Source organism: Ochlerotatus camptorhynchus, unplaced genomic scaffold, assembly GCF_037179485.1.
Source record: "Ochlerotatus camptorhynchus isolate MF236.1 unplaced genomic scaffold, CSIRO-AGI_Acam_v1.1 ptg000081l, whole genome shotgun sequence".
NCBI classification, from domain to species: domain Eukaryota; kingdom Metazoa; phylum Arthropoda; class Insecta; order Diptera; family Culicidae; genus Ochlerotatus; species Ochlerotatus camptorhynchus.
This window is the reverse complement of record NW_027040571.1, coordinates 883,320-896,306: the sequence shown is the minus strand read 5'-3', so window position 1 is coordinate 896,306 and position 12,987 is coordinate 883,320. Positions and strand designations below refer to the sequence as shown.

The 12,987-nt window shown below is 42.1% G+C and overlaps 1 protein-coding gene and 1 pseudogene across 1 annotated transcript; both read right to left on the bottom strand.

Moving 5' to 3' along the window:
• Positions 1–7,764: 7,764 nt before the first annotated feature.
• Positions 7,765–8,409, bottom strand: LOC135697994 (large ribosomal subunit protein eL31-like). Its single transcript, XM_065217860.1, has one exon. It carries the CDS (start codon positions 8,307–8,309, stop codon positions 7,935–7,937), a length of 375 nt encoding a protein of 124 aa, XP_065073932.1. The 5' UTR covers positions 8,310–8,409; the 3' UTR covers positions 7,765–7,934.
• A 252-nt stretch (positions 8,410–8,661) lies between these two features.
• LOC135698005 (uncharacterized) lies at positions 8,662–9,619 on the bottom strand (annotated as a pseudogene).
• Between the last annotated feature and the right edge of the window lie 3,368 nt (positions 9,620–12,987).

The window sequence follows — 12,987 nt, the reverse complement described above, 5'->3', positions numbered from 1 at the left end:
ATAATAACAAGCAGGTTAACGGACCGTCTGCTATGTGGTTAAAGGAATCTGCTAAATATCTAAATGGATCCAACATACTGAGGGTTATCAACTGTATGGACGTAGCTAACATCGACGAATGTAAGATGAGGCGCTATTGGAACGGCAAAGTAGCTTATGACCTTTGCCTGGATTTCTTCACCCAACTGGACATCGATCCTGATATTCTGGACTTTCCCAGTCTCTTCGTTAAAAGGATTATTGTTCCGCGTGGAAAATCCTTAAACATATGGGAGTTGTTCGCCAAACCTTTCCAGGCTCATGTTTGGTTAGCTGTCGTTGTTCTTATTGGTTTGTGTCAATTGATCATGATAATTTTTCCGAACGTATTACGAGAGGATCCAGTGCTTTATGCATTGTGTGGCATTTTAAAATCCAAACGCAGCTTCAGTCGTAGTGAACGGCTCCTGATGACGAGCTTAAGTGTGTTGTTTTTCTTTCTACTGAGTGCATACGAAACTAAATCCATTTCATTTTTGATCAACGTACCCCATAAAGCTTCACCGAAAAATGTTGAGCAGCTATTGCAATTTGGAATAAAAGTATTTACAAATAACAAAGAATCATTCAGGGACGATCGCTTCAGTGAACTGTTCCAGTTTTACATTATGACAACGGCGAACGGAACCCTGGATGGAATCAATGGATATGTATACGAGGAAAATGATGCTTTGGTGGCCATAAGTGATCCTGCAAACTGGGATAAGATTATAGGAAAATCCCGATACGTAATGCTAGCAGACAGTCTAAAGCTGATGATTGGTTTCAACCGGTTTTCCTATCGTAATCCATTGTTACCAAAGTTTAGATTCACCCAGCGAACGTTTGTGGAGTCTGGCATTTGGGCAAAGTGGCTCGAAGAAGCTATTATCCTACAACACAGAGGCATTTTGACTCATCTTGCATTCAAGGTTGGCTATGGTTCCGGGAAATCTACACTCAATTTGGAAGATCTCCTCCCCGCTTGGATTGCTATCGGTATAGGACAATTCATTGCAGTTGCGGCATACGTGATGGAGGTTTTGTGCTTTTTTACTAGGCGGAAAATTGGGCATCGCTTTCTGCACTGCCCATAAATGTAGAAACGGCTTCAATACCTTGCACATTTTTGACGTAGGACTACGTCTGTGATTTCTATATGGGGGTACACTTTGTGAAAACCGAAAATGAAATATGCAACAAAATTATGAAAGATTTTGAACATTAATAACTCAGCTGCCCCTGGACCAATATAAATAATGTTATCACCAATCGATTATAAATATATCCACGCATCTTAAATTTAAGACTTTTTCATTTTTCAAAAGTCACTATTGAAAATTACACTGATGTGCAATTGTTGCTATGAAAATTATAATTATCACAGATTGTCTGCGCAAAGCAATTTCCCTAACACAGATTTCAAAGTTGAATTCCATCCGGTCTCACCTTACTTACTTCATCCGGAGATGAACCAGCGTCTGCCTGAAAATCTCCTTAATAAAGACAACCAACCAACCTTACTTACTTACTTACTTAACAATCCTGCGCACCTCCAGGGGTGCAAAGGGCCTTTGTGAAAGATTTCCAGTCAGGGCGATTACTAGCTTTGGCCTTGACCTGTGCCCAAGTCAAATTTCGGTCAACGTTCTTAATTTCACTGTTTAGGCTCCACCGCCACGAGCCTCTGGGTCTGCCTCTGCGGCGATGTCCTGCTGGATTCACGTTCAGTGATTGCAGATTTCTTTTCAGCTCCGTCGTAGTGTGTTGTTCAACACTGTGCATGAGAAAGCCTCGTACTGCGCTTCGATGAGGTTGGCGATCTTATCAGGGACTCCCTTGCGTCTCAGAGCTCCCCACAAGTTTTCGTGGTTTAGGCTGTGAACCATTTGTCGAGTTAAATTTAACTCGTGGTTAAAACTGACATTTCAAAAGTTATTTTCTATGTTCGAAAATCCCTGTGCTGTCGATCGACCGGTTTTCGAGAAGAACTTATCCAAGGTTGTCAACATTTAACTTCTTGTCTGTCAGAAGTAACCACGCTCGGATAGCAGGGTTAATCGATAACTTTTCATCTGCCAAATTTTAACCAAAAGTTAAAATAATCCACCAAATGGTTCAGAGCCTTAGTCGGTCGAAAGCTTTTTCGTAGTCAATGAATACCAAGTACAGGGACTCTTGGAACTCATTGACCTGCTCCAAGATGATGCGGAGCGTCACAATATGGTCCACACAGGATCTTCCAGCACGTAATCCTGCCTGCTGTCGTCGGAGAGTCGCGTCGATCTTCTCCTGTATCCGATTGAGGATAACTTTCCACAGAACTTTGAGAACAATACACAGTAACATGATGCCTTGCCAGTTGTCGCATACAGTTGGATCCCCCTTCTTGGGGACTTTTACCAAGACGCCTTGCATCCAGTCGGCCAGTTGACTAATAGTTGATGCAACATTTGTGAGGATAGCATGGAGTCAGCTTTGAGCATCTCTGCTGATATGCGATCGACCCCTCGGGGATTTGTTGGACTTCATACTTCGGATGGCTGCAATGATGGAGCTTCAGTGTTGACGCGAGTAACGCGCCTCACCCTTGGCGGATCATGCCGAGATGTTGATGGTTGGTTGACCTTTGAAACTTCGAGAAGTTGTTCAAAGTGCTCAAACCAACGTTTCAACTGGTCAGTGGGGTCGGTGAGCAACTGTCCACAGGCATCCTTGGGTTCATCCTTGCCCCGCTCAGGCGTCGTGAAACACCATAGAGGAGGCGCATATCACCAGTAGCTGCGGGTTTCTCCCCCTCCCATCAGCCAGTGAGTCCACCCACGCTCGCTTGTCCCGTATACAGGAACGCTTAACTTCCCTCTCTAGAGCCGAATACCGCTGACGGGCCTCGTTCTTGGTTCCTCGGGGCCTTGCTTGCTCTATCGTGGCATTTGCTTCTCTCCACTCCTCGATCTTCCTCCAGGTTTCATCGGTGATCCACTCCTTCCTCTGAGTGCACAGCTCACCCAGGTTGTTCTCGCTTGTTTCAATAAAGGCATTCTAGATGCTCGTCCACTGTTATTCTACGCAGCCACCTTCCGGAATATTAGCTGCGAGAGATCGAACGATCTCTACACTGCTGGGTCTTCCAGTCGGCGTGTGTTGAATCGCCGCCGAGTCTCTCCCCCGCCGTTGAACCCGCGCAATGCGTAGGCGGATCCCACCGACCAGGAGATGATGGTCAGAAGCGATGTCAGCGCTGCGTTTATTCCGAACATCAAGAAGGCTCCGTCTCCATTTTCGGCTGATGCAGATGTGGTCGATTTGGTTCTCTGTATATCCATCATGGCAGACCCATGTGACTTTATGCACTGGGTGATGGGGGAAGAGCGAACCCCCGATCACTATGTCGTTGTTGCCACAAAACTCTGCAAGCAGCTCGTCGTTCTCGCTCACATCTCTGAGACCATGGCGTCCCATAATGCGCTCATAGTCCGAGTTTTCGGAGCCGATCTTGTCACATAAAATTGCCTGTGTAGATCTTGATATCACCTCTTGGAGTCTTATCCACGACAGCATTCAGTTGACTGTAAAAGTTCTCTTTGTCCTGCAATTCGGCAGCATCGTTTGGCGCATAACAATGGATTATGGTAAGATTTCGGACCCGTGTTCTGAATCTGGCAACGATTATTCTCTCATTGATAGGTTCCCACTTTATAAGTGCAGCCTGTGCTTGGGCGCTAAGCAGAAAGCCAACTCCACGATGTCGTGGAGCGTTTTCACCTCGCATACCAGAATATAAAAGTACCTGTCCCGAAGGCAGCTTGTGTTCTCCAAAGTTCGGCCAGCGGACTTCACTAAGTCCCAGGATTTCTAGCTTCATACGGCGGGCCTCGTTGGCGAGTTGTGCCAGTTTACCCTGTTGGGCTAGCGTCAGTTCATTCAGACAGTAGGTGGTTGGCCTAAGGTCTCCTATCCACCGTGATGGGACTGCCATATTGGGTATAGCTTTCGGGGAGAAGCATTTCGTCTCACCAAACGGTGTTTATTCAATCACCGCGTGGTGAGTGGTGGTGTTTTCCAGTACACAACGCCTGAAAGCATTGAGCTGCAACCCACATGAGCATCATTGCATAGAGGAGGAAGAAGCCGCACCACTGTTCATCGGAATCAGTAGCTTTTCGTGAGTCGCTGTTGGCCATCTATGTCAAGCGCGTCGTACTAAAGAGTATAAACAGAGATAACCCGCTCAAATTCCTATTCCTACACAAAACACAAGCTCCTGCTACAGTTAATAAATAACATTTACTATATAAGACCACGTGGTCCGTGGTCACAGAGATTACTGTCCCCCAGCCCAACACGGAACAAGTGAGCGCTTAGCGAATAGTGATTGCACATGAGGCGAGACATCACACGAATGAAGTCTCGACCCACCTCCAAACCTTTGACACTTTGATACCTTAGGGATGATTGAATATAACCATCGTCCCAAACTCCCTTCACTCCATTTATTTTACAAGCTGGCGAGTGACTGTTGACGATAAATGAAGAAAAATTCGTCGTAGGCGATTTGTCGCTCGTAAATATCGCCTTCCATAGCGCCCACCTTTGGAAGCGAGTCCGCCTTCTCATTGCCCGTAATCGAGCAATGAGATGGGACCCAAAGGTGATGACAAAAGATCTGAAAGATAAAGCACTTAGAAGCTCTTGTATTTTCATGAGAAAATACGAGGAGCGAATAGCATCTACAGAACTTAGACTATTCGTAAAAATAAAATAATGATCTGCCGCCAGTTCAGCAACATATACGGAACAAGGAGCATGAAGCATTCGAGAGGCGCTATGAAATTCGTTATAAATATCAAAACCAGCGGACGCCTCTATTAGTGATCCATCTGTGAAGAACGATCTTGCGGAATCAACATGGCCAAACTTTGCAGCGAAAATTGACGGAGCAATCATGGAACGATGATGCTCTGGGATTCTGCGAATCTCTTGCGTCATAGAAAAACAAAACTAACTGAATTGCCGAAGTCGGAGAAGCATACACGATGAGGATTATGCTGTGACGGGCTGACATCCATTGTTATGTACCCATAGTACACCCAGATAACCAGATATCGTATATCAATGCATATTTCAAATCGTAAATGAATAAACATTAAATCAGAATTGTATATCCTTCGAAACGAAGTACATTTGTTGTAATAAAAAAAATCAATCTAACGATCATAACTGATTTTAAAACGACGACGGATCCGTTTTGAAGTATACTTGAAATACGCACATGTACTCAGAAAATCTTAAAAGAATCGTTTAATGAATGATATATAGTCATAGGACAATAAGTGCTCAAGCTCATATTATGATACACCGATAATCTTAACTAAGTTTACAAGTCGTCATATATAATTCCAATTAAAGTTTCATCTACAATTAAGTGCACTAGTAGCCGCAACACTTGTTGCTGTTGATTTCATTTGTGTATATGAAAAGTTACCGTCATAACTGTTACAACTATGAGGCGTTAACATGTTTAACATAATTACGAAAAACAAGTTGAAGAAAATAAGAAAACGTGGTACTTACAGTCGCTTGTTAAGGAAACATCGTGATCTTTATAAGAAAGCTTTCCTAAATACTAATTGCGTCAATACCACTTACCAGACTAGTGTACCAGAAGTTGTTCAAAATCTCACAGAAGACATTGATACGCACGATGAAAATATGTTTACTCATGAACATGACCATGAAGGTAAACGTACAATATGCTTTTATAGTTTTAACTTCTTTTCTAATATGAATTTGTAGTCGAAAGAATTTCAGATATTCGAAAGTGGTCAACTGATCATCAAATTTCACAGTTAGCGTTGAAATCACTCATAGATGTACTCAATACTAACCTAGGACTAGATCTTCCAAAAGATCCGCGTTCAAACATGAGGACACCAAGAAACTTGCAATTCGTGCAATGGGCGAACATGGTCAATATTGGCACCAAGGGTTCGAGAGGATATTCTGTGATATAACAACTCCTTTGTCTGTTTCGGTTAATGTGAACATCGACGGTTTACCAATCTACAAAAGCACAACGAAGAATTTCTGGCCAATCTTACGCAATATCCACGAGTTTCCTAGCATTCAGCCAATCGTCGTAGGAATATTCTATGGCACTGGAAAATCGAAAGATAATAATGAATTCTTAAATCCCTTTATTGACGAACTCCTTCTCCTGTTGGAATCCGGAATCGCCATAAATGGACACAAAATAATGGTTAACCTTCGTTGTTTCATATGCGACACCCCAGCCAGATCATTCATCAAAGGAGTAATAAACTTCAATGGGAAATATGGTTATATAAAATGTACTACAATTAGATGCACCAAAAAGAACTGACGAAGAATTCCGTTCGATGGCATATCCAAACCACCAGCGAAATAGCACACCCTTGGTAAAATTACTAATTGATATGATTTGAGATGTTAACGGCGCCGGTGGTGTAGTGGTAAGCGTGATTACCTCTCACCCCAGCAGGCCTGGGTTCAAACCCAGTCGGCGCCGCCGGGATGTTCTGAGGCATAACATCTCTGATCACGCCTTCCTTCGGATGGGAAGTAAAGCCGTTGGTCCCCGGTTCATGAGTTGATGGGTCGATAGGTAGGGTCCAGGTGTGGGAGCTGCCTTCCTGGCACGTCGGTAGCATTGGTGCTCAGCACGGAAAACAAGATCGACGGAAAAAACAAACCAAAGGATTTGAGATGTCATTGTAGGAGATTCATTGCATTTGCTAGAACTAGGTGTGGTGCAGAAACTTCTCACTAGTTGACGTACGGGTTCGATGTCCAGGAACACAAAGTGGAGTTGTGCTCAGAAGAAGGAAATATCCAATATTCTAATTAATATCCTATTGAAATTCATCGCCAGATGCGGTCACTAGACTTTGTCGCTCTTTGGAAAGGACTGGAGTACCGACATTTTTTGAAATATGTTGGCATAGTTTTGCTGTGTAGTTCGTGTAGTTCGTGTTTGTGTAGTTCGAATTTGTTCCGCTCAGAAATATGGGAATCTTATTCCAGTAGCTAGACCATTACTACTGGATTTCATTGAAAACAATAAATCATTATACGGTGTTGAATACGTAACTAGCAATGTTCATAACCTATGTCACATAGTCGATGAAGTTGAACATTTTGGACCGTTACCATGTCTCTCTGCGTATCCATTCGAAAACTACATGCATTCCTTAAAAAAGTTAGTTCGAACAGGGCCTAATCCATTGGCGCAAGTTGCAGCTAGAATATCAGAGTCAATGATTGCTGCTAGTTCCAAAAATGCAAGGTTTTCAACAAATCAGAAACCATTTCATGTAACAGTCGAACAAAAAGGACCAAAAAGTAAATTAATATTTTCAAATTTCACGCTTTGCAATGATTTCAAAGACAAATGGTTTTTAACAAAACAATTTGAACTAGTAGGCTTCTCAGGAAGTATACATCAAGAAACAGAATTGCTTATTGAAGGTCAGAAAGTTAAGTTTAAATGCGATTTCTTCCAAAAACCGTTCAAATCATCCTTTCTTCATATTTATATTACGAAGCTTAATTCAGAAAATTTATCTAAAACTAGTTATTATAAAAGCAATAACCTTTTTTGCAAATTAGTGCCACTCATCAGAAACGAAGGGGTGGTATTTATACCTTTAATCCATACTATTCAGTGACGAAGATTCAATTGTGAAATCGTTGGTATTAAATAAAGTATTTCCACCTGTAGTACTTTTCTTATATTTTCAACTCTGCTCTCCAATCTTTTCCTTTATTCCAACATACAAAAAAACGCAACGTTTTGCAGCACGTTGAACCGAACGCACCACACCCAACTCTTATTCTATCTGAATATTGTTGTAAAATAATTTACAGCGCATCATCATCTAATCGTCGGTCGATTCAACATTCTCCGTCTGTAGTTCCTTGAACGCCGGCACCGGCACGTAGGTGACCAGGGTGTACGGCTTGTTGGGTGAATCCTCATCGTCGTTGCGGCGGCGGGACAGGCGCACGCGTATGCGGAAAGGTGGGTTCCGGATTCCACGGTGCCACAGAGCCTTGTTCAGACGGGTATCAATCCGAACGTCATTGGTTCCCATCTCCTTCTCGGCGAACTTGCGCACAATCTTGACGGCACGCGGGGCGCGCTTCTTGTAGCCAACCTTGTGCAGGCGACGGTTCAGGTTGATGGTGCACTCGCGGGTCACCACTTCGTTGATGGCGGATTTCGCCTTCTTCTCTGTCTTGGTCTTGGTCATTGTGTTGATTTCTGATCGGAATTAATTAAAAGACTAAAAGCCTTTAATTAATCGAAATGTGTTCCTAAGCAGTCCGAGATGCCGGAAACGAAAAATGTATTTGTTGTGTCTTTTGCTTGTTCATTTTTTATTTATTTGTTATATGTTACAGATAACAATGGATTGAAAAAAATAATATTCTGTTCACTCCTTATATTTTTAACAATCAATCATAAAATCATTCATCTTCAGTGCTGCTTCCGGTATCACTTCCTCCGCTGTATAACTCTACTTCATCTTCATAGCTTTCACCATCCGAACTATCTCCAGCATCATGTTTGACGTTTTCGGAAACATCAGTGTCATTCGAGTTTCATGAACTCTCCTCGTTTGCTGTGTCGAGAGTAGGTGCGTTAGACTTGTGGCCGTGTCGTTGTCTACATGCTGACTTACGAAGCTGACGATTGGTGGACCGGGATTTGCAATAGCGAAACAAGTGATTTCGACAAAACATCTCCAGCTTATTTGCAGTATACGATGGATCTCCAATATGTACAATACTGCAAAGAAGTTGGGTCACATTTCCATATTCACGGAAACCCCTTTTCGCTTTATTGCTGCGGCTGATTCCAGTCCATGTCATCTTCGTCCAAAATTCACGTGTGAACAAGCAATCGACTACGGTGTAGCAAGCGTTGTCACCTTTGTCGTTGTAGGCATTGGGGATGATAATTTTCGGAAAGTATTCCAACTGAAAAGAATAATTTTTAAATGCGTTTACTGTTTTTTTTTTCTAAAAGAAACGTACTTACATATTTTCGACACAACTCTTCGTTGCTTAGCTTTATGTTCCACTGGATCAGCTCGTCTTCAGTGTTGATACGGGAATGCCTCTCCACCAAATCACCAGGTTTCAGTTTTTTGGAATCATCCTTTCTTTGAATTTCCAACAAGGCAGCAAAACGGGCAAAGTTGATTTGAAAGCTTGTTTCAACCACTTTCTCAACAGTCGCTTCGATGAACACCTTCAAGTCAGCCTTCATCTGTTCGTAGCTCATCTATCCTATCAAATTTAAGAAAAATAATTAACCATTGTTATTGTTGCAATAATTCACACCCCTGTCCCTGCATTTACCTGCTATTTGAAGATTGGCCATGTTGGCGTTCTCAACTGAAGGCGTAAAATACATGGCACCATCCTGATCTAAGTATAGGGGCTCAGAATCATATTCTACCGGATGTGTCGGAGACGATCCTGTAAAAAAAAAAACAAAAATTAGATGTTCAATTCTTATTTACAACTAATATCTTAATAAAATACCCGTCAACATCTTAGTTGTGATAGGTAGCTGGTCCATTGGAACATGCGAGGGGGGCGACACATCTAAATCTCAATTCTAGATGCTCAAAAAATCTCACGCTAGCGAATCAATCTTCGAAAAATCATCTTTCATTTCTCGCATCTACTAACATCGTGCTTCATCTTTTTGCAGGAAATCTTCAAAATCGACATAAATCTTCCTTCTATCTACTCAGCGTGCGTGCAGCTAGCCACAGCAAAACACAATCTTTTCCCCTCGGGAACATGACATGATTTGTTGCACTGACTGAACTGAAATTGGCAGTACGACGGAGGCGATATTCGACTGCATAACGAGAACAGGATTAGGTTGAACGGATTGCATAGTAGCAGTAGTCGGATGCAGAAGAGCAGCAGCGATCAAGTTTTCAGCCGAATGCATAAGCTCAGCAACAGTATCAGGAGCAGTAGCAACATTGGAAAGCGCAGAAGCAGTACCAGCATTACGTTGCACAATCGCAGCAGCAGTTGGGAGTTGATACGGAGAAACGTTTTGATACCTGGATGACATGGCACCAGGATGCCCAGGAGCCAGGGTGCTTGGAATCTTTGCAAAAGCAGCATTTGGTTGTAAGAGTTCAGCAGTGTCCAAATTCTCATCAGGAACGTCATCATCATGCACGAGTATAGTGGCCTGAGGATGCAGTGCTGGTTTTCCATGATTTGATGAAAAAAAAAGCTTAAATATTTGACATTTAAGCCTCAAGCAAACTTGTTCAGATGCTCGCAATGAAGAAAACAGAGGCAAAATAGCAAGTCGGCTCCATGGAATAATAAGAAGAACTCATCATGACTCCGATATTATTATTTTTTAAATAAAATTTATTATATACGACTCGTAAAGTCTTTAAAATAGTGGCGCTGATGGTGTAGTGGTTAGCGTGTTTACCTCTCACCCCAGCAGGCTTGGGTCCAATTCCAGTCGGCGCCGCCGGGATGTCCTGAGGCATAACATCTCTGATCACGCCTATGTTCTGAGAGGGAAGTAAAGCCGTTGGTCTCCGGTTCATGAGTTGATGGGTCGATAGGGGAGGGTCCAGGTTTGGGAGCTGCCTCCCTGGCGTCGGTAGCATTGGTGCTCAGCACGGAAAACAAGATCGACGGAAAAAAAATCAAAGAAAAAAAAAAGTTTTTAAAACAAAACTTACGTTCTTAAGATGCTACTCTAAGAAAGCTTTAGCGTGAAACTTCAAAGGCACAAATCTAGATAGAGCTGGAATTAGGGCATAACAGCTTTTGTAAACAATGACTTCTCTCGATGATTTCTCGAAAGACTCTCGCTGGCAAATCAACATTACCATCGAATATGGGAAGACTTCCCCTACCCGATGGATATGTTGGTTTGTGTAGGCGTGCCTTGAGTTGCTAGAAATCAACGAGAGAAGTCATTGTTTACAAAAGCTGTTACGCCCTAATTCCAGCTCTATCTAGAAATGTCAGCTTCCACAAAACATACAAATTTGAAATTGCTATTCTCTGTTTGTAGTAGCACAGCAAACAAGGAGTAGCAATTTCAAATTTGTATGTTTTGTGGAAGCTGACATTTGTGCCTTCACGCTAAGGCTTCCTCGGAGTATCACCTTAAAGATAGAGGAAATGGCTATAATGTTGGCCTATGGATCTAAGATTGGGCCCATCGCTAAAAATCTGCTATTTATCAATTTTATCTAGATAAACGCGTCATTGGGACGGTACTAATGGATTTCTTTGGTCGCCATTGAAAATTTAGTCGTTTTTTGAATTTATGTATGGGCTCACATTAGGGGCATTTAGGCCGACATTACATGCATTTCCCCTATTTAATTATGACTCACAAAACAAAAATCATCTAATTAAAAAATGGATGCCTGTGTCGGTACCCTTCAAACATCAAGTTACATTTATCGATTCGAAAAGGTTGTTAACTTTAAATAAACAGTGCTAGATGAAAGTAAAATTGACTCTAATTGAATTTTCATGTTATTTCTGGGGTGCGATACCTCCGTTTCTCCCCACCTCTCGGACCCAACCGAGCAGCCCTACATTGATGGAACATTCAATTTCCGAAGCCTATGTCGAAGCCAAACTATGCGGTACTTGTGATGGCAGTCAGAGGCGGCGTAACTAACTTACTTTTCGGTTACTTGATGGGTTACAGTGCCGTGTGTCGGAAAACCAGGATACACCCGTGATGACAAATCGGAAAAAAATAAACTTCATCCTCTCTACGAGAAAGATAAGGTTTTGAAACTAGAAAAAAAAAATTCTAGGCAACTAGACTGGACAAGATTTTCAGGATACATTCACTTTGAACAATTATAATGAAAACTTTAAAATTATCAGCATAGCATTTTTATGGCGGTGCCGGTGGTGTACTGGTAGCCTGGGTTCAATCCCAGTCGGCGCCAACGGTATGTTCTGAGGCATAATATCTCTGATCGCGGAAGGGAAGTTAAGCCGTTGGTACCCGGTTCATGAGTTGATGGGTCGATAGGTAGGGTCCTGGTGTGGGAGCTGCCTCCCTGGCGTCAGTAGCATTGGTGCTTAGTATGGAAAACAAACAAGGAAAAAACATAGCATTTTTGAGAAGAATTAAGATACGCTAAAAGCGAATACGAAGCGCTCATAGTACGATGGTTCGATTTCTTTTGCTTTTTCTGAAGAACGGAAATTAGTGAGAATCGAGGTGTGTTCGTCGTTCTGCAATGTTCTAAATAAAATGCTTGCTGTTATAGTCGAAAGCGTTGACAGAAATCAGGGCAACCTAAATCATTCTCAGGGATATTCGCTGCGGAGGATGATAGAGGAAAAGCAACTATAATTAAATGTAATAAATGTTTGGTTTGCGTGAAGTAACGATCACCAGTAAAAATAACTGACTCCAGTAGTGTAATCGAAGTATTCAACAAATTACCATCCGTCAATTTTTGCCCAAGTCAAGAATCATCAGGTTTGGATCAAGCAAATTAGGATTAGCATAAGTAAAATAAAACTATGGAAAATTTGTCAAAACTACGCAGGAACTATTCGTTTTTTAACTGACTACAATCAGGGTCAGTGTATGCGAGGGTGTCGAGTTTGATTTCCCGTCAGATTTAGCATTTGTTTTCATAGGTAAATTTCTTGACTTGGGTTGGAACGTTGCAGCTTAAATTAAAAAGAAATCAATTGGTTCAAATCGTATCTAGGCAAAGTTCTAACATCGATTTTGAAGACCTCAATGTTATCCATAAAACTTTCGTCCAATATTGGTATGATTTCCTGCTTGAAACCCACCATTTCCTAACAACAGGCTTGCGTGCAAAGATACTCCAAATGTACCCCATAATTCATGTGATTGCCCGAGCAAGCACGATTCCA